Genomic DNA, 23601 nt, shown 5'->3' on the forward strand with positions numbered 1-23601 from the left:
AAGTAACGTAACAATGTCCAATCCTCATTCGAGTAAGTGAGGAGATTTCTTTTTGGAGAAATGTGGGAGTTGTTGAAACCACGGTTTTGATGGGATAGTCTTTTGTATTGAGGCATAGCAGGCTGCCTTGGGTTGACCTGGGCCAAAACCCTGAAATAGCTATTCAAGAATTACAAATAGACTTTAACGAGCTACTTAAATGGTCTCATGATGTAGGACTAATTATTAATGTCAAACAAACTAAATGCATATATATAAGATCACCGAGCTTGAAAATGTGGAACTCACCTAAAATAACTGCACATAATTTTGAATGTATACATAAAAAATGGATAATATTTGCTGCTGTGAAAAAATTGATTTTACAAACTAATATACTTACCTTGGCATAATCTTAGACAATAACTTTAAATGGGACAAAAGTGTGACCAAAATTTGTAACCAGCTCCGATGTTTGGCGAGTAATTTTTATAAATTAAAATTTGTATTGCCTCGATGCACTCTCAAACTTATATATCATTCTATGGTCGAATCAATACTTAGATATGGAATTCGAACTTGGGGACACTCGAGTAATATTAATATTAAATACATTCAAAATTTACAAACTGCTATAATTAAAAAAATTGTTAAACCCAGCATTTACAAACAAAGAAACAACTTAAAATTACTGTATGGCTCTGAGGGCCTACTTCCAATTAAAGGGCTTCTCTGGTTTATTATAATTATGGATAATGCGGGAGAAAATGCGTGCAAAAGTCATTGGTGCATAGTCACAAAACAAGATTTACTGAAAAAAAAGGCCTAAAAATTGTTACCGGCCATATTTTATATTAAATGCCATCCCGAACTTTGCAGATTTTCTGCGCGCCAATACTCGGTCCTCGAGTAATGTTCGGGATGGGCAGAGCATGAAACTGTCGCCAAGGCATGGGCACACAAAGGATTACAGGTTCTACTGATTGTAGTGAAATGAAAGCAGTAGTTTTGTTTTTGCACATTATAAAACATGGAGAATATATTTAAGTAAACATGTTACATATTATGACTCGGCACTTACCCCCAGGGATCAAAAATTGGTTCTTAATTCTATCTAAAACTGATTAACCACTTAATTACGGAAAGTGAGCGGGGAGCTTCCATACGGCCGGCGGTGGTCTGTCCCAGACAGATCGAGCTGGCACCATCAGGGCTTTGGTCCAGGAGACGGGTCCAGCGTCTCCGACAAGGTGGCTGATAAGCGGTTCTGGAGCGTATCGGGTCTATCGTTTATGTAACATTAATGGAGCGAATCCATCCATTGAGCTGATCGGCAGATTACTTGAGCGGGTGCCGTCCGGGCTTGTGATTTTATTATCCGTATCTTATTAAGAAAAATACGGCTTGTATCGCGCCACTTGAGGTGAATGCTTCATTTCCCGGAGTCCGCGGAATAACGATTTGCAAGGGATCGCGTATATAAACTTCAGTAGAACATTATTTGTGATCTTCACGAACACACACACGGTCATCCATTATACGGACGTTTATTTAATAGAGCCTGCACCGACTTGGTTTTTGTAAAAAAGAACCGAATAACCCGCATCAGGAATACTGATGTACACTTTTTTAATACGATCGCCCATCCAGGGTAAAAATGAATTATAATCTAATTGACTGTGCGATCATTACACGGCCGTCCCGCTCGTGTAACAATTCCAGAGTACCCAGCCAAAGGAAACGGAAACAAACAATAGACTGCCCGGCGGTCTATTTGTTGCCAGACCGTGCTCTCTATAATTTTAATCAAAATTAATGCTATGAATGGTACTTGTTCTGAAGAGGTGTTTTAAATAATTACTTTTAAATAAGACTTAACACCGCTTCATAACATTACCCCCCGCGCCACACAAATGTTTGTCCCCAAACATTAATACAACTCTAAAAAAAACTACAACTGCAATAACTAAGCTTGAAAAGATCCTCTGGGTTTCTAAAAAAAACAATCAACAATTATACATGAGCATCATAATTTGTAAGATAAGTAAGGAATAAGACAAAATCTACGATTTGGATAGCAAAACTTATGATGAATGGGTGTGCCGCAGCTTCAATCGCACCCATCGAGCGTGCAGCCGGATGGTTGAGCCTGCGATTCATCCATTCTAGAACTTAAAGATAACTTAAGATTAATGTAACTTAATTACAAATTTTAGAAGATATTACGTGAACGGAGTCTGCAAGCACCCACAGTATCGGAATACCGGGTGATGATAAATTGACGATTGTCGAAGACTGCCGTTAGCGTTACATCTGTGACGGAAAATATTCTTAAACAAAATTGTAGGTAAACCTGTAGGTATATAAAAAAATATTATTGTTCTTCTCAACACATCTAAACAACTTAAGCGTTAAAGCTTCACTGGCCCTTTAATAGGGCGATAAGCCACTCAGGCAACACTTTTTTTTTAGGGAGGTAAACCAACCCTCACTTTTCACTGAGTCTACTTCTCCGTTGGAGATAAAACACACTTCGAAGAAATTCTATCTACTCTACCTGACCTGGTTATTGGGTAAGTCTTTCGAAGAGAATTTATACAATAAGACAAAATAATCATCCTTGGAAAGCATTATTTCGTAATAGTAGAAAAAACTTTTAACCTTTACACACACGCAGGTGTGTAAGGTGGTTTAATCGAGTGGAACTGTCAACAACCAATCTTATAGATGTGGTGCAATTAGTAGTAGTATACATCCATTGTTGTAAATGGAGTCATTGGTCGAAGATTGTATACATCCATTGTTGTAAATGGCGTCATTGGTCGAAAATTGTACACATCCATTGTTGTAAATGGTGCAATTGGTAGAAAATTGTATTATTGTACTAATTTATAGATAAAACTTACTTTTACTAAATATAACTAAAGTTATAGAAGGAATTTAAGGAAAAGACATATGCTGAACCAGCTCTTATAATTGTATCATTAATTACTATGAAATTATTAAACAAAATATCAAGAGTACTAACATAAGTATACCATTTCCAAACATGACAAGATAATTATAATAAAGTAAACAAAAATATATTTGGTAAAATTCAATTCTTAATAATAAAATTTTTAAAACTGCTTAGAAAACAAAGATGTACTGGACCGGTACATCTTCACTTTCTAAGTAACGGGCGAACGTATACAATATGCACATAAGTATATATTAAGAAACCTAGAATATACGGGGATAGTGGGAAAGTATCACCGTGCATTCCAAGATTTGGGCAGTTTATATATCCCATGCTACCTAACTTTCACTTGTTTAGTCAAAGCCATATTTCAAGTCGTTTTTTTTTTTTTTTTTTTTTTAAATTATTTTCCTATAAGCTTATCTGAACAACATCATTGTCGTGTAACAAACTCGAGTAGGATACTAGAGTATTATACTAAATTTATTATGTTTCTTTCTATTATTTACCGATTATACTAACCATTTTACGAAATTTCTATATTTTCTAAAAGAAAATTAACTAGGACAGGACTAAGGACTGTCATAATGCTGGGTCGCTCCAACTCGGGTGATCAAGCCGCTTTGTGCTCCCGTGCATTGAAAAATATTTGAAATATTAATTAATTGAGAGTACTTGGTAGGGTGGCCAGACCCACCAAAGCACTATCAGAAACATATTAATCCGGTATATTTTCTGACTTGACGATGTCTTTCACGTGAAAGTTACCAGTTTCCTTACCTTTGAGGTCTGCTAATGTATAGATTAAGTCTGATTTTTTCTTCACGACTATATTTTGCACAAAGCGTGGAGCTAGTTTCTGTGCAAAGTAATTTAAAGCGTTTGATTGGACGAAATTTCTACGCCAAACCCTGTCTCCGACTTGAAAACTAACATGTTTTCTCCGCAGGTTATAATGGTTTGCTCCTTTTTGATAAGCTTTTAGTAAAGCATCTGAGACTTGCTCATAAACTGATGACAGTTCTTCTAATTTTTGTGCGTAGATTCTCTGACTAGTACAATTTTGTGAATTAGATTCCGTATCAGCTATAGGGTTACGATGCAAATCACCGTCTAATATTTGCTCCCGACCATGCATTAGAAAATAAGGTGTAAAACCCGTAGCGCAATTTACGGAATTGTTCATAGCTGATTGTATTTGTGGTAAAAATTTTGACCAATTACGGTGGTCTGATTCAACTAATATCGATAATGCGGTGCCCAAAGTTTGGTTATATCTCTCTACCACATTATTTTGAGGGGTATAATAAGAGTTATAAAACGGAGGAGGTATATTATAATTATTTAATAAGTCCTTAAATTCTTTGGATACAAACTGACGGCCGTTATCACAAACAATGGTGCGCGGTACGCCATGTACAAGAAAGATACTTTCTTCTAAACTCTTCACAATGCTTCGCGCGGTACCTTTGCGCAACGGGAACAGCCAGGTAAACTTTGAAAAAACATCGACACAGGATAAAATAACGGTAAAACCAGAGTAACTTCTCGGTAATGGACCTACCAAATCCAACGATAACATTTGCATTGGACGTGTAACTTTTTTTGGATGTGATGAAATACCGTTAGGTGAGGCCGTACTGATTTTGTGGGCCTTACAGACCGTACAGCGATTTACAAATTGTTTAATGTCTCTGTACATATTTGGCCAAAAATACCGTAATTGTGCTTTTTTATAAGTTTTAAAAACGCCGGGGTGACAAGATCGAATAGACTCGTGAACACTACTTAAAATGTCTAATCTTTTTCCTTGAGGAATTACTTTTTTCCACGCAGTGTCTTCACACAGTGCTAAACGAGTTTTCGTGTGACGAAATAGTTCGTTTTCCCGAATTTGGAAGTTCTGAAAACGTTGGGGAAATTCTTGACAACCCTTCCAAATATTTTGATACCACTCATCTTGAATATTTCCTGAATCTATAATGGAGATTTCGGCAAGATCCATTCGCGAAAGGACATCTGGGACTATGTGTTGAGTACCTTTACGATGGATTACGTCAAACGAGAATTGGGATAGGCGTGAACTCCAACGCGCGAGACGACCGCTGGGGTTGGACAGAGAACCTAACCATTTTAGGCTTGAGTGGTCGGTTACAACTGTAAAATGAGTTCCTTCAATGTATGGTCTAAAGTGTGTAACGGAGTCTAGTACGGCTAAAAGTTCGCGCTCAGTTATTCCATAATTACGTTCGTGAACGTTTAAGCATCTCGAAAAATAAGCAATAGGGTGCTCCTGTCCATCTATAGTTTGAATTAATACCCCCCCAATGCCTACGGAGCTTGCGTCACAGTGTATAGCGAAGGGTTTCGAAAAATCTGGACAACTTAAGACTGGGGCAGAAGTAAGTGCTTGCTTTAGTGCAATAAATGCGGATTCAGCTTCCGGTGACCATTTAAAATTACTAATTCCCTTATTTGAACCAGTAATACTTGTTAAAGGAGCTGCAATGCTTGAAAATCCCTTGATAAACCGTCTAAAGTAACCGCACAGGCCAACAAATGCCCGAATTTGTTTAGCATTTTTCGGTATAGGAAAATCTTTAATACTATCTATCTTACTTGGATCAGTGCGAAGTCCCTGGGAATCCACCATATAGCCCAAGTATTTAAGCTCGGCTTTACAAAATTCTGACTTTTTTAAGTTAATGGTGAGACCCGCGTCTCGTAGACGTTCGTACACCCGATTTAACAAGTTTAAATGTGATTTCAAGTCTTCCGATACTAATATAAGGTCATCTAAATAGCAAAAAACATTATCATCGAAATCAGGTCCAAACAATGCATCCGCTAGTCTTTGTAATTCGCTAGGAGCATTTTTCAAACCAAACGGCATGCGAGTGAACTCAAAGAGGCCCCGCCCAGGAACAACAAATGCTGTCTTTTCACATGATTTTTTGTCCAAGGCTATTTGCCAAAATGCCTTGGAGAGGTCAATCGAGGAAACATATCTGGCATCGCCCAGTTTATCTAGGATACGCGCAATATAGGGAAGAGGGTAACTATCACGTACCGTGACGTTATTAATTTTTCGAGAATCAAGGCAGAATCTAGCTGTTCCGTCTTTTTTTGTTACAATTATTACTGGACTGGACCATGGTGAACGAGAAGGTTGAATAACCCCTAATTTTAGCATTTCATCAACTTCTGTTTCTAATTGTTTCTGCCGTGCGGGTGAAAGAGGGTAATACCGCTGTTTGATGGGTGGTCCTGTTGTAATTATTTTGTGTTTAACTAAGTGTGTTAGACCTAACCCCTTTTTTTCAAAAGAAATTGACTCGAATTTTTTAACTATTTTAGAGAGTTCCCTGTTCTCTTCAATAGTTAGGGATGAGGCTGGCCGAATAGCCCGCAACCCACTAATATTTCCTTCCGAAACAGGAAGAGTAGCTTTCGAAAACAGTTCCGGTGCGATGTGGAACTCCTTCCAAAAGTTAACTCCTAGAATAATTGAAGGCGACAATGTCGGGATGACGTAGAAAAGAATTTCCTTTGTGGATGATTTATACGTGACCGGCAATGACATTGTCCCTAAGACTGGTTGGTTTGAACCGTCCGCTGTATAAACACTAAACTTAACTTTAATTAACTTAATACCTAATTCCTTAAAAATTTTATAACTATTGCCTCCTAGACATGACAATGAAGCGCCGCTGTCTAGCATTCCACTGTAGAAATTATTTATAATATGTACATAAGTATAAGGACGGTTATCATTTTCAATAGCCATCTCCCGTGGCAGCGGGCCCACTGTTCCGGTTGATGGGGATGAAAGAAATTTATCAACTATTCGGAGCCAACTCTCCCACTCGCTTTTCCTCTGCGCCAAGGACGGCTTGTAGCAAGAGAGACTCCGACCTAGTTTTTTGACTTTTTATGAGCTTTGTCATTGATAGCTCCCACTTTAGGATTGTTAGACCTTGATATTTTCTTCCTGCAATCTTCTATAACGTGTCCCGATAGTTTACAATATGAACAGAATGGTTTATTGTAAAACGTTCTAGAATTTTCGTGTTCAGTTTTTGTATATGTGTTAGAAGTAGAAGAAGACGGTTTATTGTATTTATAATTATTATCTCTGTTTCCAAGACTAACTTTAGTATAGTTGTTGGAATAATTGTTGTTATTTGGTTTTCTGTACTGATTTTGGTTATAACCTTGGTGTCTATGCATATTATTATTATTAAAATTAGGTGTTTGTCTAGCAGTACTATCAAATTTCTCCGGTTTATTAGTGACAGGTAAGTCTACTTTTGGTTGAGAAACGTTGAAAGATACGAAATCATCCGACAGTGATGCATAAGATTCCAAGTTGCCTGCATGAGTAGTCAATTGCTCGAATGTCGATATATCTCTTGAGACTAGTAAATTTGTATACATAGGCAATAAAGCTTTTTTTGCCAACCGCAAAAGTTCTAATTCCGGTAGTTTAGCTTCAAGCATATTGTTTAATGATTTCATTCTGAGAGTGAATTCTAGCACTGACATACCTTTAGGTTGTGTCATGTTAAATAGTTTTACCTTAAGATCTGTTTGAAGGTCGTTTGCTTCAAATTGTCTTATCAAAAGTTTTGAAAGATCGTCCCATTTCAAATCCTGAGTGTAAATAGACCTGAACCACAGGAGTGCTAAATCTTCTAAAAGATCAGGAAAAACGCGTACAAGATGATCCTGGTTAAAATTTTTTGTCCTACATTTCTCCTCAATTAATAGTAAGAATTCCCTTACACTACTTTTTCCGTCATATTTCAGTTTCCAACCGTCTACGTTATTTGAATGTGAGTCTCTATAAATAATCTTCGTTTGTTTAATTATGTGGGCTTTCTTAATGGTTGTGTCGTCTAATTCAGAATCCGATGATTCAGAATTCACTTCACTTATAGCAGGTATTTTAATCTCTTTATTATAAGCGCGCGCCTGTAAACGTAACTCATGAGAAGTCGACGATGGATCAATATTCCTGTCTTTAAGTTCTTTAATGAGAACCTCCTTCGAAGCCCCATTGATATTTGGTATTGGTATTGGTGAAGACATGATTACGTTCTTTGATGTTCAGATAGAAAGAAAGAAGTAAAAGAAGAGAAAAATAAATATTTAATTTTTTTTGTTTATAAAACAAAAGAAACTCTTCATTGACGGCTGTAGTATCATTAGACGTAATATTAGCTCAACTTCTATTGTACAATTGTGAAAAAAAACAAAAAAAAAATTGTTAAAAAAAATATGCTCCACCCTAATGAGAATTGCGAAAAATGGACCACCCTATTATATTGTGAAACGTTATTAAACGTCGGCCTAATGTAATTGTCAATCAAAGATATCATTTAATTTGGGCGAAAAAAAATGACGTAGGTATGTATATAAATAATATTGAGTGTTTGTTGACTTACGAGTAATTAAAACGCATATCGATTGTAATGTGGACTTACAATTTGTATTGTAGAACGCCGACATAAATGTTTTTAATATTATGTATATTAGCGTAAAAATCTAATAATATTATAAAACGCAAATATGCCTTGATCAAACAAGTGAATGACATCGTAAAATAATCGTAAATAATTATGAATTAGACAGTTTGACATAACCTCCCATATAATCATCTTGTTTACCAATTAGTGTTGACATAAAATTTGACAGCTACAAAAGCATAGATAAATCATAGATTTCATGAAAGATGAAAGTTTACGCAAGATTTTACCATAGAATAACGCAAATTATGAATTATCGTTACAAGAATACTGAGTGTATTTGAGGTTATGAAACAATATTCAAATCACTTGACATATGTGATACAATATTATGTCAATTAATCATGAAACATTTCACCAAAATCAGCACAACATGCAATCACCACGAGCCAAAACACGTTGAGGCGCCAATTGTTACCGGCCATATTTTATATTAAATGCCATCCCGAACTTTGCAGATTTTCTGCGCGCCAATACTCGGTCCTCGAGTAATGTTCGGGATGGGCAGAGCATGAAACTGTCGCCAAGGCATGGGCACACAAAGGATTACAGGTTCTACTGATTGTAGTGAAATGAAAGCAGTAGTTTTGTTTTTGCACATTATAAAACATGGAGAATATATTTAAGTAAACATGTTACATATTATGACTCGGCACTTACCCCCAGGGATCAAAAATTGGTTCTTAATTCTATCTAAAACTGATTAACCACTTAATTACGGAAAGTGAGCGGGGAGCTTCCATACGGCCGGCGGTGGTCTGTCCCAGACAGATCGAGCTGGCACCATCAGGGCTTTGGTCCAGGAGACGGGTCCAGCGTCTCCGACAAGGTGGCTGATAAGCGGTTCTGGAGCGTATCGGGTCTATCGTTTATGTAACATTAATGGAGCGAATCCATCCATTGAGCTGATCGGCAGATTACTTGAGCGGGTGCCGTCCGGGCTTGTGATTTTATTATCCGTATCTTATTAAGAAAAATACGGCTTGTATCGCGCCACTTGAGGTGAATGCTTCATTTCCCGGAGTCCGCGGAATAACGATTTGCAAGGGATCGCGTATATAAACTTCAGTAGAACATTATTTGTGATCTTCACGAACACACACACGGTCATCCATTATACGGACGTTTATTTAATAGAGCCTGCACCGACTTGGTTTTTGTAAAAAAGAACCGAATAACCCGCATCAGGAATACTGATGTACACTTTTTTAATACGATCGCCCATCCAGGGTAAAAATGAATTATAATCTAATTGACTGTGCGATCATTACACGGCCGTCCCGCTCGTGTAACAATTCCAGAGTACCCAGCCAAAGGAAACGGAAACAAACAATAGACTGCCCGGCGGTCTATTTGTTGCCAGACCGTGCTCTCTATAATTTTAATCAAAATTAATGCTATGAATGGTACTTGTTCTGAAGAGGTGTTTTAAATAATTACTTTTAAATAAGACTTAACACCGCTTCATAACAAAATTCCACTAATATCAAATAAGTATGGTAGCAGAACTATTTGATATCTGTGATTTATAACAAATTTAACGAAAACTTTAACTTAAAAAATAATGAGGAACCCTGCCCTAAACTGACAAAAAAGTGGTTAATAAATGAACAAAACATTTATCTATCCTAAACATTATATTTGGTATTAATATTTTTACTTAAGCTAATGTGTATTATGTTATAACATTAAATGGTAGAACCTACAGACAAGCTGATTGTCACAGCTTTGTGGGACTACCCATATCTTATATTGTATTAAATGTAATTATATTCAATTTAATAAATAAATAAAAAAATAAACAAAAAAAAACCATTGCGGGATCTATCTTTGAGGATGGAAAAAAAATTCAGAGAGAGGAATGTGGTTTACGAGGGTAACAATAGGGTTAGATGCTCCTTGTTTTGCTAAGGAATCTGCAATATCGTTACCCACAATGCCAACATATTCAGGAATCCAAATCAGAGTTTCGGTTTTTCCAGAACTTTGAATGGAGGCTATCAGCACTCGAATAAGGCATACAAAGTGATCATTAGGATGAAGAATAGGGCTGGATTTAAGTTATTTGAAGGGAACTGAGGAGGGAATCAGAGAACAAGGGAATTATTTGTTGATTTTATTTTTGAGAGACTCAATGCACTCGGCTGAAAATTGTTTGAAATTGAATGAAATATTCTGTCATTAGAATTATTGTGGTAAATGTTAACAACTATATCACAGTTAGGAGAGTCTGGAGATTTGGAGCCGTCAGTAAATAATAGAGGGGACAGTACGAGCAGGGAGATTGCCGATCCCATCTAAAATTGTTGGGGATAGGGTGATGTGACTATATTTTAATTTGTATAAGGGAAGAAGATCATTTTGGATAATTTGAAGATCTGAGAGTGACTAAAATTTTTTACAGATGTCAGGAAGAGGTTTTGTTTGACCTCGGACTTGATTTACTCGAAAATAAATATTACAAATAAAAAAAAGTTATACATACTACAGAATCTATTCCAAATGTGATCTAGATTCACCAGTTTCCCGCTTGTAATACGAGTTCACGGACACCGTGTATACATTACGAATTTGGTAAAATTTTAATAAAACAGTTATTTAGAAAAAATAAACAAGATAAAGCAGATTTTGATATGTACTTTTGTGATAATAAATATTATACAGCCTTACTGAAAAATGTGTTGTGAAAATTACGCAGCGCGTAACGTCAGAACAGTGAAAAACTTGACTTACACCATGGTGTTTATTGGTTCAAATGGCCTTAAACCAGGCTCAAAGCTGCCTTTAACACAATCTAATTAGTAAGACGGATAGACTTTTGAAACTCATCTTAATTTTTGATCATTATGAGAGGTTTAGAAACATATAAAAACAAGATAAAATTTAGATCATTATTTATCAAAAAATGGATATGGGGAATTTAGAAATTATAGGACTTATTTACCGTCACAAGTGGTTGAGCAAGTTTTGTTATTTACATAATATGATAAGGGTTATAGAGATTAGTAGTTAGATTATTGCTGTTATCGGGTATGTTCAAGGTGCTTTTAATATAGTTTTGAGTTATGATAGCTTTCTGAAGTGTTGTGTATGCATGCAATGTTTCAGAAAAATATTCCTTTAATTAATGACAATTTCAATGTCGCTAGGGACTTATATAAGAATATATTTAAAATACTGAAGGGTTAATAAATACTAAGTAATATAGAATAAATACATTAAGTAATCCTCTTCTTGCAAACCAAACTAGCTATATACGTCATTTTTCTTATTCATATTATAGTAATGTATAGATTCTATGTCCGCAAACTGTAAAATTCACCCGCCATAACACAGGGTCATCCCTAGCATGGAGGGTGAAATATCACAAAAAACCACATGTACTCTCTAAATCATGTATCAATAAAAAATTACAGAATAAATACATTAAGGACGGGTTGTTTCGGAGGATTTGAACAATTCATCAAATTTCAATGTTGATTTCCGGGTTCTGTGAAAGTCCTATTCAAGTTCTGTTATTATATCAGCATAGGGTAGTTGCTTGACAAAACTGAAATAAAAACAGAAGTTGAAAAAATCTTTCACAGAACCTGAAAATTAACTTTGAAATTTGAAGAATTGTTCAAATTCTCCGAAACAACCCGTCCTAAGTGAAACCCTGGTGAAAGACCACCATTAACCCATTTTTTATCACCATCAATTATTTCCGAGTCGTCACAATTTGGTGGTTGTCATAAGGGTGGCTCCGAACTGTCATAATTTAAGCCTCTTGACAAAATGTTTATTTTTTACGTAAATTGTAGTGTGAATTGCCATCTTACATAATATTTTTTTTCATCAATAGATTCAGCACAAGTTTACACAATAATTAATTCAGTTGCTGTGGTCAATTTCAGTCAAAATAACTTCGGATGGGATGGGTTAAGATTAATTGAAAAGTTGCTTGAAATGGACTTAGCCATGTTTGGTGACCAGATCTGATGGCCCGGTAATTCCCCGCCATCCTTTTCTCCTCCCGACTACTTTCAGCCTCGCAAAATAACCTATTTGGGAAGCCATAGTCTCACTGGCTCCAGACGGTTGAAACACTTCTGCAGTAAAATATAAAAATAAAAACAAAACTTACCATTATTTCAATATTTACAATTAAATTGTGTTACTGCCCTTCTATATAATGTATTCGTAATAAACAGGAAATAGGAAACATAAAAATATTTATTTAATAACTATGTTTTATCTTGTATTTAATTAAAACTGTATTTTCAATTCATTTGTACAAACAATATTGTTTATCAATTTGTCTCATCGGTTTAGGCTATTAAAATATTCTAACCTATTTTACATAGTCTCCTTTTTGACCTTGTGGTACCACAGTAACAAACAATAATATATATGTCGCTTTTACTGCAAATTTTATTTAAATACTTGGAAGTTAACCCAAAATATAAAAAAAATGTTGTATTACCATCATGATTATTTGCCCTTGTAGATACCTCCCGAAGCCTGTACCTGCTCCACATAGTGACGTGGCTGATGAACATGTTTGGCATCTTCTTCATCCTAGCTGCCCACGAGCATTACTCCATCGACGTCTTCATCGCCTTCTACATCACTTCCCGTCTGTTCCTCTACTACCACACCCTGTCTAACAACCAGGCTCTTATGCAAGGTGACTCCATGAGGTATGTTATCACTTCTCCGAGTGTAATGCAGTTAACCTGATCTATGCGACTGTTGCCTATATGTGATCAATTGGTCGCTACCCCGTTATACAAACACTGCATATGTGATCCACGAAGTTTCACTAAAACATATTATAGATGGTGTCCAAATTAGGGATGCAATTAATTAAGAGCGCGAGCCACGGTATCAACTCAATATTATGATAGTGACTGAAATGGCTGAAAGAATCAACTCAATTGAAAAACGAGTCAATTAAATGGGAGCCGTGAGTTCAGGGCGTAAGAGCAATGAGAATACTGTGCTTGCTGATACAACGATATGGCTCTCCCGGTACGGCTCCCAGTGTATGAATGATCGTATGACTCTCGGTACAGGTACACCGCGTCGTGCCACGAGAAAATTAAGATGCTAGGTAGTTAGTAGGTGTAGATACATTTGTCCAAGTCCAGATGTCGGACAGTCTGACACTGTTCACATCTCTTGAGTATGTAACAACAATTAATACTTGAATAATTGTAACGGGTTTTTTGGTACAGATTATCGGTAGTCGTATGAATACGGCTCATCAAAAAGGGCTAGGTCAATTGTGCGGCTCAATCTTGAAAGACTCATCGCCAAATATGCCATGTGTTGCGTCAGATTTCATTGAAAAGGTTGAACACCTTTTAGGCTTGTTTGCTGTAACCACTCTTTCTGTTTCATGCACCGTTTATGAGACAAACAGAGATGTAACAACCAGAGGCGGTTCCTTGGTACGTGCATTTGTGCATTGCACTGCTTGTCTTCAATCTCCACATAACAAATTACAACGACATCTGTGCCCCAGTGATCGATGTAAGAAATTCGTAATTCCCGTCAGGTCATTATTTGAGCTATCTTCTAGTAAAAAAATCCCGCGCAAGAGCAAGCGGTCGTGCATACCCAGATATGCACAAAACCAACTTCTACCATACTACTAAAACAGCATCGGGCAGTATCGAGACAGCCCGAAGTAGCCGAAACGGTGACACGAGCGAGACAGATTACACTCTTAACGTCAAATTACGTGTTAGAGCAGTGCAGATACATAACCCATCCGTGCATTATCGAAGTGCTTTGACGGCGAGTGAATTTTGCATCACTTTGATCATGCGTAATCCAATGCGTTTGGAATGGATTCGCTTAGAAATACTAATGTTCAATGTTAACGCAACAACATTAACACATTGGAACTCGTTCGCGGTGAAATCAAACGGTTTCGCTATATTTTCAACGATGAATTGAGTGTCCTTTATTTTCGAGATAATTTTGTATTTAATCAGTTATTTTACAAATATAACTTAGAAGATAGAATGAATTGCAGTAGGTGTTCCCATTCATTAATTTGCTCCACCTAAATTACAGACTAGGTACATTTTAAAAGTGAAATGCACTGCTGGTAATTACAGTCACGGGCCGCTTCTGGTAACAACAACAGAGCTGTCAGCGTTACCCCTTTATACAAGGTAAATCTCTGCGACACTCGAGACCGGATTGTGGGAATACACATTTAATCTTAATTAGATTTTTATCAGGTAAACATAAAATGGTATGCGCTGCAGCAGACCACGGTTAATTCAACTCATGAATAATTAAGCCCCAATTTGAAGATAATTTAACGATTATCTAACTAACTCATGCTTAGGACAACAATAAACAGTCTTGTCTGATTTCAATACAAATTTCATTCACTACCTACAATTTTAACTTTAATTTTGACCGGTTCACGTCTGTTCTAGAATTATGCTTTTATCACTTGTAAGAAACAGCTAGTCAGCCATACACTTGTGTTACAATAAATTGAATGTATTATTATCGATTCTTATGATAAAAACTAATTATTTATATCAATCTCACTACAGTAGCATACCCCTATTATTCTGTCATTATCGTTTATTTCAAACATATTATATTAGTGTTACATATTATACCATAATGATAATAATTTCAATCACAATCAATACAATAGTAATTGCTTATTTCAATGACATTGATCTACAGGTGTCATCATTTTTCTGATGCATATTCAATTCATATTAACCCATTGTATACCGAGAAATCATATTCCCTATGATAGCATAGGTTAATTTGTTACCAGCGTAATGTAAGCAGTGGCGGCTCGTGACTTTTGGGTGTGTTTTAGTTTTAATATTTAAAAAAAATAGCATAATTACTAATAATTAGTAGCCGAAAATGTTTTTGTTTTTTTTTTTAAATTTCGGATTTTGTTAAGATTTTCAGGATATCGGTGCATTGCACTGTCAAACTGAAATTTCCTGAAAATCTTCATACAAAAAACGAAAATTTTAAAAAACATCAACAATAATGCCGAATTTTACGAACTTGGCACTCTATCACGCTCAAAAGTCACAAGCCGCCACTGAACGTAAGATTAAACTAGTCCCAGCGAGAGCTTGTATGGATGTCATCGACGTTCATCCTCTTCCTTCTCACGTGTCTGGTTTGAAAATGAAAAAGACAGAAGATACTAGAGAATAAACCGGTCTTCAACAAACCTAACAATTAACATCCCGCTAAAGCACACGACCCACGGATAAAGATCCTTTAACTACTACTTCATTAAACTGTATAACTGCATGCCACCTTCCTTGAAACAACCTGCTGATAATTCACCAAGACATCAACTTAAAAAACTGATCACAGACTGTATAACATAATAATTAATTTAGTATTTAAATAATACAATTAATTGTAATATAACTTCTGTTTTGCTTTTTTTCCCTTTTCAGCTTAACTGCTCATTAAGTTCACTTCATGTATATTTCTTACTTTTCTTTTCTCATTTATAATATTATGAAGTTTAAATCATGTTCTACATTTGTACAATGTATCTGTACTCTTGTACTACAGTGTGTCTACAGAACATTGTGTCTATATAATATTATGATGAACATGTCAACAGAGCTTCTAACCTAATAATGTAAAATACTGCCACCATGGGTGGAACTACGGTGGAGACTCCCAAGGAGGATATTTTGTTTCCACCTATTACGGCAGAATAACACCCATGCGAACACCTCGGCACAGGTTCTCCTAGTGAGGTGTTCACAGAAAATTACTACCTAAGCTTCAATCATGTATATACAATTGCATATCACATTTCGTTCTACTACCATGTTTTATATATAGAACATCTATCTGTATTACTTGCACCCAATGGCAATATGTATACCTATAAACTGTATGTATAAGTGAATAGAAAAATAAGTAAATTAACTACAACGATAACGTCATGTACAATCTCTCGCTGGGACTAGTTTAGTCACTTCACTCGGTATTCAGTAATGAAAAGAGTTGCTTTTACATACTCACATATTTTATTTATTTATGTAGACACACACAGTACCATTAGTAGCAGTCGTTCGCGAACGACTCGGCTCAGTGAACCGCCTCTTCATACAGATCCGGTTCGCAAAGACCGCTCTTCACGGTTCGCGGATCTTTGCGAATAAGTGAGCTGGTGAGCCGAGTCGTTCACGAATAAGTGAGCCAGTGAACTGGTGACCCCCAGCAGACCGGTGATTGTTTAACGGTTCTCACGGCTCAATACTGATCCGGATTGATAATACTGTAGAACCTCGTTAATTCGAAATCCACGGGACATCAAAAATCAAATTTCGAATTAACGAATTCCCACGTAATTCGAAATTTTATGAAGAAAAAAACGCCGAAAATCGATTTTCTCGGCCGCCTCTTCAAATCCGGGTATTTAGGTATTTTAGGAGTAAATTCGTATTAATACCAATTATTTCTTTATTTTCGCGGCCGATTACCGTAGCGGCCGGCCCTTTAAATTCAGATATTCGCAATAAATTCGTAAAAATGCTATGTATTTACGCGTAAATCGAGATTTCGCGGCCGATTTCGGTCGCGGCCTACCCTTTAAATTAATATATATTTGTAGAAATACGATATATTTCCGCGTAAATTGAGAATTCGCGACCGTATTCCGTCGCGGCCGGCCCTTTAAATTCAGATATTCGAAATAAATTCGCAAAAATACGATATATTTCCGTGTAAATCGAGAATGCGCGGCCGATTCCCATCGCGGCCGACCCTTTAAATTCAGATATTTGATGTAAATTCGTAAAAATATGATATATTTCCGAGTAAATCGAATTTTATCGGCAGTTTTTTGTCGCGGCCGGCCTTTTAAGTTCAGATATTTTAAGTAATTTGGTAAAAATATGTCATATTTCGGCGAGAATCGAAATTTTTCGGCCGATTTCCGTCGCGTCGTATTTTTTAACTCGGATATTCGAAGTAAAGTTAATAAAAATAAGATATATTTCCTCGTAAATTGAAATTTCGCGCCCGATTTCCGTCGCGGCGGGCCCTTTAAAATTCAGATATTCGAAATAAATTCGTAAAAATACAATATAATACGCGTAAATCGCAATTTCGCGGCCGATTTCCGTCGCGGTGGGCCATTTGAAATTCAAATATTCGAAATAAATTCGTAAATATACGATACATTTACGCGTAAATCGAAATTTCACGGTCGAGTTTCGTCGCGGCCGACCCTTTTAATTCAGAAATATGGTGTAAACTCGTAAAACTGCGACATATCCTAGTAAAACGTATTTTCTCAGCCCTTCAAACTCGGATATTCTAAATAAATTTGAAAAAATACGACATTCCAGTGTAAATCGATTCAGATTTACAAAATAATAATACTATTTAGGACGATGTATAACCACGTAAAAATAAATTTTTCGGCGTTTTACCGCCACGGCTGACTTTTAGAATCAGATTTACGAAATATTATGATTTATTTTCGCAAAAATCAAATTTTTTCGAATTACACGAACAAATTTTCGTGCGCGGACAATAATAAATTTCGAATTAAAAACCATTTTGTATGAAAAAAATTTTCTGCGGAAATTTTTTTGGCGAAAATTTCGAATTACGCGTTTTTTCGAATTATCGGGGTTCGAATTAACGGGGTTCTACTGTATAGGGATTCATAGCATGCTATACACTTCAGTCGCACGCATACTATGGTGTTGTGTTTATTAATAAAGTAGGTAGGTATGTACTTAACTACCTACACACAAATCTTATGATTTCAGAGGAAATTTTTGTATTGATTTAAAATCAGAAATGTACGTTTTTTGGATGCGAGGTCTCGGTGATGTGATGAAGTCAAATTCTTAAAGGATGCATTATTTTTCTCGAAATTCCTATCCCCCCCCCTCACCACAAATTATTGTGGGGAATTATTTTTCTCCGAAATTCTCTACCCACCCTCTCCCCATGGATTCGAAAGAACCATCGTTCAACGAACCGGATCTTGAACTAGAAGAAGAAAGTGTGTGGAGAGATAAAGAGAAATTTTGAAATCAAGAATTATATGCTCACAAATTGTTTGAATTGTCTGTTAATAAAAGTTTAATGAAAAATTAAGCAGCTTTGAAATATTTTATATTACGCTATAAAATGTAGTAAATAAAATTCTTAGGATTATTGGTATATCCACCCAAGATTGGAGGGGGCTGCATTTCTTTCGCATCGGCATATTGAGGCTGCTAAAACTCCTCCCATGTACTTGAGTAGATTATAATTCTTATGAAATCTGCATAAAAGTAAAAAGTGTTTCGTATGGGTATCAATACTGCAGTCATAAGTAAAAGCACAATATTGTCCTTGAGACTCTCAAGGAGGATGCTGTTTTTTACTTTATGAATGCAGAATACTGCATAGTAAGAATCCTTCTTAAAGTATCCAACTGCTAACATCAATATCACGTCCACACTAACCTATCCCCCCTCTCTCTTTCACACATCACAGTAACTATATATATATATTTTTTTTTTTTTAGAACTCGCATATGGTTTCCTTTGCTCTCTTTCTTTGAGAGCGAAGTGGATGGCATTGTACCAAACGAGTACGAGACCCCTTTTGTGATCTTCTCCGTACTGAAGTCGTGGGTTTCGCAGCTTTTCCACGACATCAGCGAGTCTTCTATGGCGAAGAAGGCGGGCAACTCCATCAGCCAGCAGGCCGCCATGGCCGACTTCTCCGTCACCCGATTAATGGACAACATCAAGCGGAATATCAACACCACCGGCTCCAGAAAGAACATAGCCGCATTATCAGACAAGAATGTCCAGGCTTCTATGTCCAATGATGGAGGTCTCTGTCAGTTGCAGCACTGCATAGGGGCCATGTGCACACACGACGTAATCTTATCTCGTTCCAGTGACGCTGTTCACTTAAAAGAAAACTAGAACATTTTAGACAAATTTATATTTATTTATTCACCTATTTATTTTGTACAAAGTTATATTAAATGTGTAAATAAAGACTTTAAATTAATATATTATGTACGAAGAAAACAATGATGCATATTGTTATAATACCAAAATCAATTTAATGTACTTTTGTATGTACTTTCTTTAGAAAACAAAAATAAAGAAGTATCGATATTCTCTTTAATTTATTGTCATATTTTTTAAATAAACAGTAGGTGTTTCGGGTAAAGAAAAAGTCCAATTCTTTAAGAATTATTTTATTATAATATTTTTATAAAGACGATAACAGTTATAATTTTTTTTTTAAATACATATTTGTGCGAGCCAAAGGTGTCATGGACATCAAATATCATAAACCGAAAATTTGTATACAGGGGTATCAGGATGTGCCTGACAGACTTCGCCGTTGAGACCTCATCCAGCCAGACTTCATCATTTTGCCGTTTAGTAAAATCCTCATACTCAAAATCACATCTACATTTACTCCAAATAAGCTCCTGAGCTTAATTCCTGAATCGATGTATAAAGTCTGTCAAGTACGTCCTGATACACCCTGTATATTGAGTATAAAAATAAATTGTTTTTTGTCGTAGGGAGGAAATAGATTAACTGTTTAACACTTGCTTCTGTGCAGAAATATGTATTGAACTTTTTTTTTTTCATTTTATATAGTACATTTTTAGCAAAACAAACGTGAAGTGGTAAACCATGAAGGGTGTATCAACTAGCCATGATATCTAACACTTTGTTTTGAAGATCGACTCTTCGCGTTTTGCTCAAAGCTTGCGCCAACTTCGTAGACCATCGCTCGGGTTCCCTCGTTGAAAATATGTCCAATATTGTATAAACTTTAGTTTTTAAATCAGCCGGATATTTGTGATGCAAAATATCAATTTCACCTTCTCGAATGGATAGATTTCTTGCCAAGTCTCGCCAGCTCTGTCCAATTTCCAAAGATACAATTTCATATATTTTAGATTTTTTATCAGGCTGCTCTATATTTTGTCGAACTTCAGCAGGCGGTGATGGTGTATCATCTAAAAAAAACAATGTTTTGATGTTATTATATTTAATAATTCTAGAGAGAAAAAGGTATGGAAAGATTAAAATACTGCCAAATAGCATACTCATTTTATTAAGAGCAGGAGCCACGGTACCAGCTCAATATTATCGTACAGCTCAAAGTGTATATTCAATTGAACGGTAGCCGTGAGCTCTGAGCGTGTGAGCAATGAGAATACTGTGCTCGCCCGATATAATGCCCCTCCCCCGGTACGGCTCCCTCGATATTTCTCCCAACTCCCAGCGTATGAATGATCCATAATCCACGAGTGCCACAAGAAAATAAAATGTTGGGTAGTTATTAGGTTTAGGAACGTATGTCCAAGTCCCGATGTCGGACGCCGTTCGTGTCTATGTAATTACAATGAATCACTGCCGGGTGCAACGCACAACTGGATCCTAATATGTATTTAGCTTTAAACAACTTTACTGTCTCACTGCAAAACACAACTAGATCCTAATACATATATAGCATTAGACAACTTTACTGTCCACTGCTGGGTGCAAAACACAAAATAAACTTTTGAATTAAATAGCTAAAGAGAAGTATATTAGAATGATATATATATATATATATATAGGAAGGAACTGAAAGGGAAAATTTTGCATATCTATTTATTGTTGGACTCACGACACTCTTGAAATTAGGAATGCACAAATCATGGCGACCCAAAGCAATCGTTCTCGAGTTAAATCATATTTTATTGAAAGTGGGCGAAGCATAGAGCAATTAATAAGGGAATGACTGCGCGGCCTTTTTCAAACAAAACTTTAATTTGGATTTGAGGACAAAATACCCAAAAAAAACTGAAAATGATTTTTTTTAAATGTAAAAGTGTAGCAAATCTCTAGTATGAATTTGTGCTACTTTATTAATTTATTCGTGTTTTAAATTATACAATTTAGACCATTAAAGAATTCAATTTTACATACTTTTGGAGGGAACTTTGACAATTATTTGTGAGTTAGTGATAATAAAAAAAATAATTTTGCTCTATTTACTAAGCAAATATGAAATTTAAATAATCTCAATGGTGATGTGTTAGGACTGTTAGGTGTTAGCAATAAATAAAGAAAATACCCTAAGAGGGTGTAAGGTATTATCAGCGCATTGGCAATTCGGAGCCCGGAGCTCCAATTGCGCCTTCTTTGCAAATCTCCACATTTCTCACACAATCATACATGGTTTGGTAAACTTGTCAAATTCAGCCTCACGCTTGAAGTAATTTAAAAAAAAGATATTATTTCAACTCAATTACTACTGGAAACAACTATTTAGGTTTGGGTAGATGTATAACATGCACAAAATAGGATTTTAGGTGGTTGGTTTGGGTTATTTTAATAATTTATGAGTATTTCCTAACCTTCAAACTTAACTTTGAGAATTTTAAAAAATTAAAACTTGAATGCATCTTTTACCGACTCCCCTGACATAAATAGTTGTTTCTTGTAATAATTAAGTTGAAACCAAGTGTTATTTTTTGGGATCTCATTTCTACAGCATTCAGTTTATTTTGGGAAGTATGTTTACGGGAAATGGAAAGGCCGATAGAGATATTGAAAGAAGGGTAAATGCAGGAAACTCCATTAATGGAGGACTGAAAGTGGTTGGCGCTAACAAAGAATAGTCTAAAGAAGCGAAGCTAGCAGTCCACAATGGAGTGCTGGTACCTACTCTGATGTATGGCAATGAGTCATGGAAATGGCAGAGGAAGGTTGAAAGTCTAGTGAATTCTACAAAATATCAAGACATTAAAATAATAGAACAGTATTCTTACCCCAATACTTGGGGCTCCTCAGGGTACTAGTTGCAATTAGGCGTTCGTGTTTCGTGACCATATCAGACAAGTCCGAGATTTGCAACATATCCGCAATCTGGCGAAAGATAGAAACATCCTTGACGTTTACAAGATGGTGCTTATCCAAATAAAACACAACATCTACGGGAGATTTCATTTTTTCAAGTTTTCTTTTCGTGAGAAAGAATGTCGGATACTCTTCAATCAAATATTTCATGATCTGTTCTCGTTTGGCACTGCTGTTGAGGTAGTTTATGATACATGCTTTCAAATCAAAAAAGTGTTTAATTTCAAATGCGGTCTGGTACATTTTGAAGGTGGTAGTAGGTCAGAAGACCAGTTGACCAGTATGTAAACCAGCAAAACGTTTACAGAAAAGTTTCACAGTAGGACAGTAGTGAATAAAGGGACAAACCACATCTACCATAATCTACTATGAAAGTCGAAAATAGCTGTCATAGCTGGTCACAGCTGTCAACCATCCCAACCATCTATAATCTATGTGAATCTATGCATCTAACCATAAATAAACCAGTCTGACCATCTGTCAGCTAGAAGTCAAGATCACAATCAATGTCATAGACTTCAGCAAATTCCATTCCATTTACGATTAGTGTATGAATTTTCGGCTATCGAAAAAAAAAAGTTGAACAATTTTTTTTTATAAAAATGATAATTTTCTTAAATGTATTATTTTACGGTATATCTGATGCAGTGCTTTAAATGAGGTAGTATAATTTTTACTATTTACCTATTTAGAAATGGTTGACTTTGAAATGTCTTTATATTATGCATACATATTTCGGCTGTAATATTTTTTTAATTTGACCAACCGAGGCGCTCTTGTAAAATAGTAGTGCGCTACAAGGCAAATTAATAATTACAAAAATATCTTACCAATCCGTATTTACATTACACTAGATAAAGTTCCCAGAGTTACCCGAGCATTACCCAGTTTTTTAAAATCAGACGTAGAAAGTGATCTTCCTATTTTGGTTTGAAGGCCAAGTGTGCGAAATTTCATCAGTCTCGGAATAAAAGTAATGATTTGTATGGTATTGTGATTTTTCGCCTAGTAAGACACAGACACTCTTCTTTGGGTAAATAAATTTATTTATTATAATATTTTTTAAATATATGCAACCATTTCGCCTTCTGTTATAATTTAATAAAATATATGTGGGTGAGACTATTATTGTATATATTATATATCAGCCCATCGTCGACTTTACTTTTTTTTTAAATAAGTTGGTGGGTTTAGTTTTCACATATTTATTTTTTATTGTTCAGTTTTCGAA

General features: G+C 35.8%; 2 protein-coding genes across 2 annotated transcripts in view; one reads left to right on the forward strand and one right to left on the reverse strand.

The window, feature by feature from the left end:
• LOC149426930 (sphingomyelin synthase-related protein 1-like) overlaps window positions 1–19658 on the forward strand; it is a 41962-nt gene extending 22304 nt beyond the window's left edge. Inside the window, exons 4-5 of the mRNA XM_089634236.1 lie at window positions 12956–13148; window positions 19010–19658. Coding sequence (XP_089490362.1) covers window positions 12956–13148; window positions 19010–19418 — 602 coding nt within the window. The 3' untranslated portion in view covers window positions 19419–19658. The remainder of the gene's footprint in view (window positions 1–12955; window positions 13149–19009) is intronic.
• Window positions 19659–19683: 25 nt separating this feature from the next.
• Fadd (fas-associated death domain protein) lies at window positions 19684–22812 on the reverse strand. Its single transcript, XM_089634261.1, has 2 exons — window positions 22283–22812; window positions 19684–20479 (listed from the first exon to the last, which is right to left on the reverse strand). The coding sequence occupies exons 1-2, from the start codon at window positions 22611–22613 to the stop codon at window positions 20163–20165; spliced, it is 648 nt and encodes a 215-aa protein (XP_089490387.1). The 5' UTR covers window positions 22614–22812; the 3' UTR covers window positions 19684–20162.
• Window positions 22813–23601: the final 789 nt, after the last annotated feature.

This window comes from Hesperophylax consimilis, chromosome 1 (genome assembly GCF_061612785.1).
Source record: "Hesperophylax consimilis isolate HC1 chromosome 1, BYU_Hcon_1.0, whole genome shotgun sequence".
NCBI lineage: Eukaryota > Metazoa > Arthropoda > Insecta > Trichoptera > Limnephilidae > Hesperophylax > Hesperophylax consimilis.

What these genes read in the sequence shown, in the direction of transcription:
- Fadd (XM_089634261.1), bottom strand. Translation starts at nt 22,613, where the DNA reads ATGTACCAGACCGCATTTGAAATTAAACACTTTTTTGATTTGAAAGCA. An exon ending in GAGGAGCCCCAAGTATTGGG is followed by an intron (nt 20,480 to 22,282) that starts GTAAGAATACTG and finishes TGTTTTTTTTAG; the next exon opens with ATGATACACCATCACCGCCT.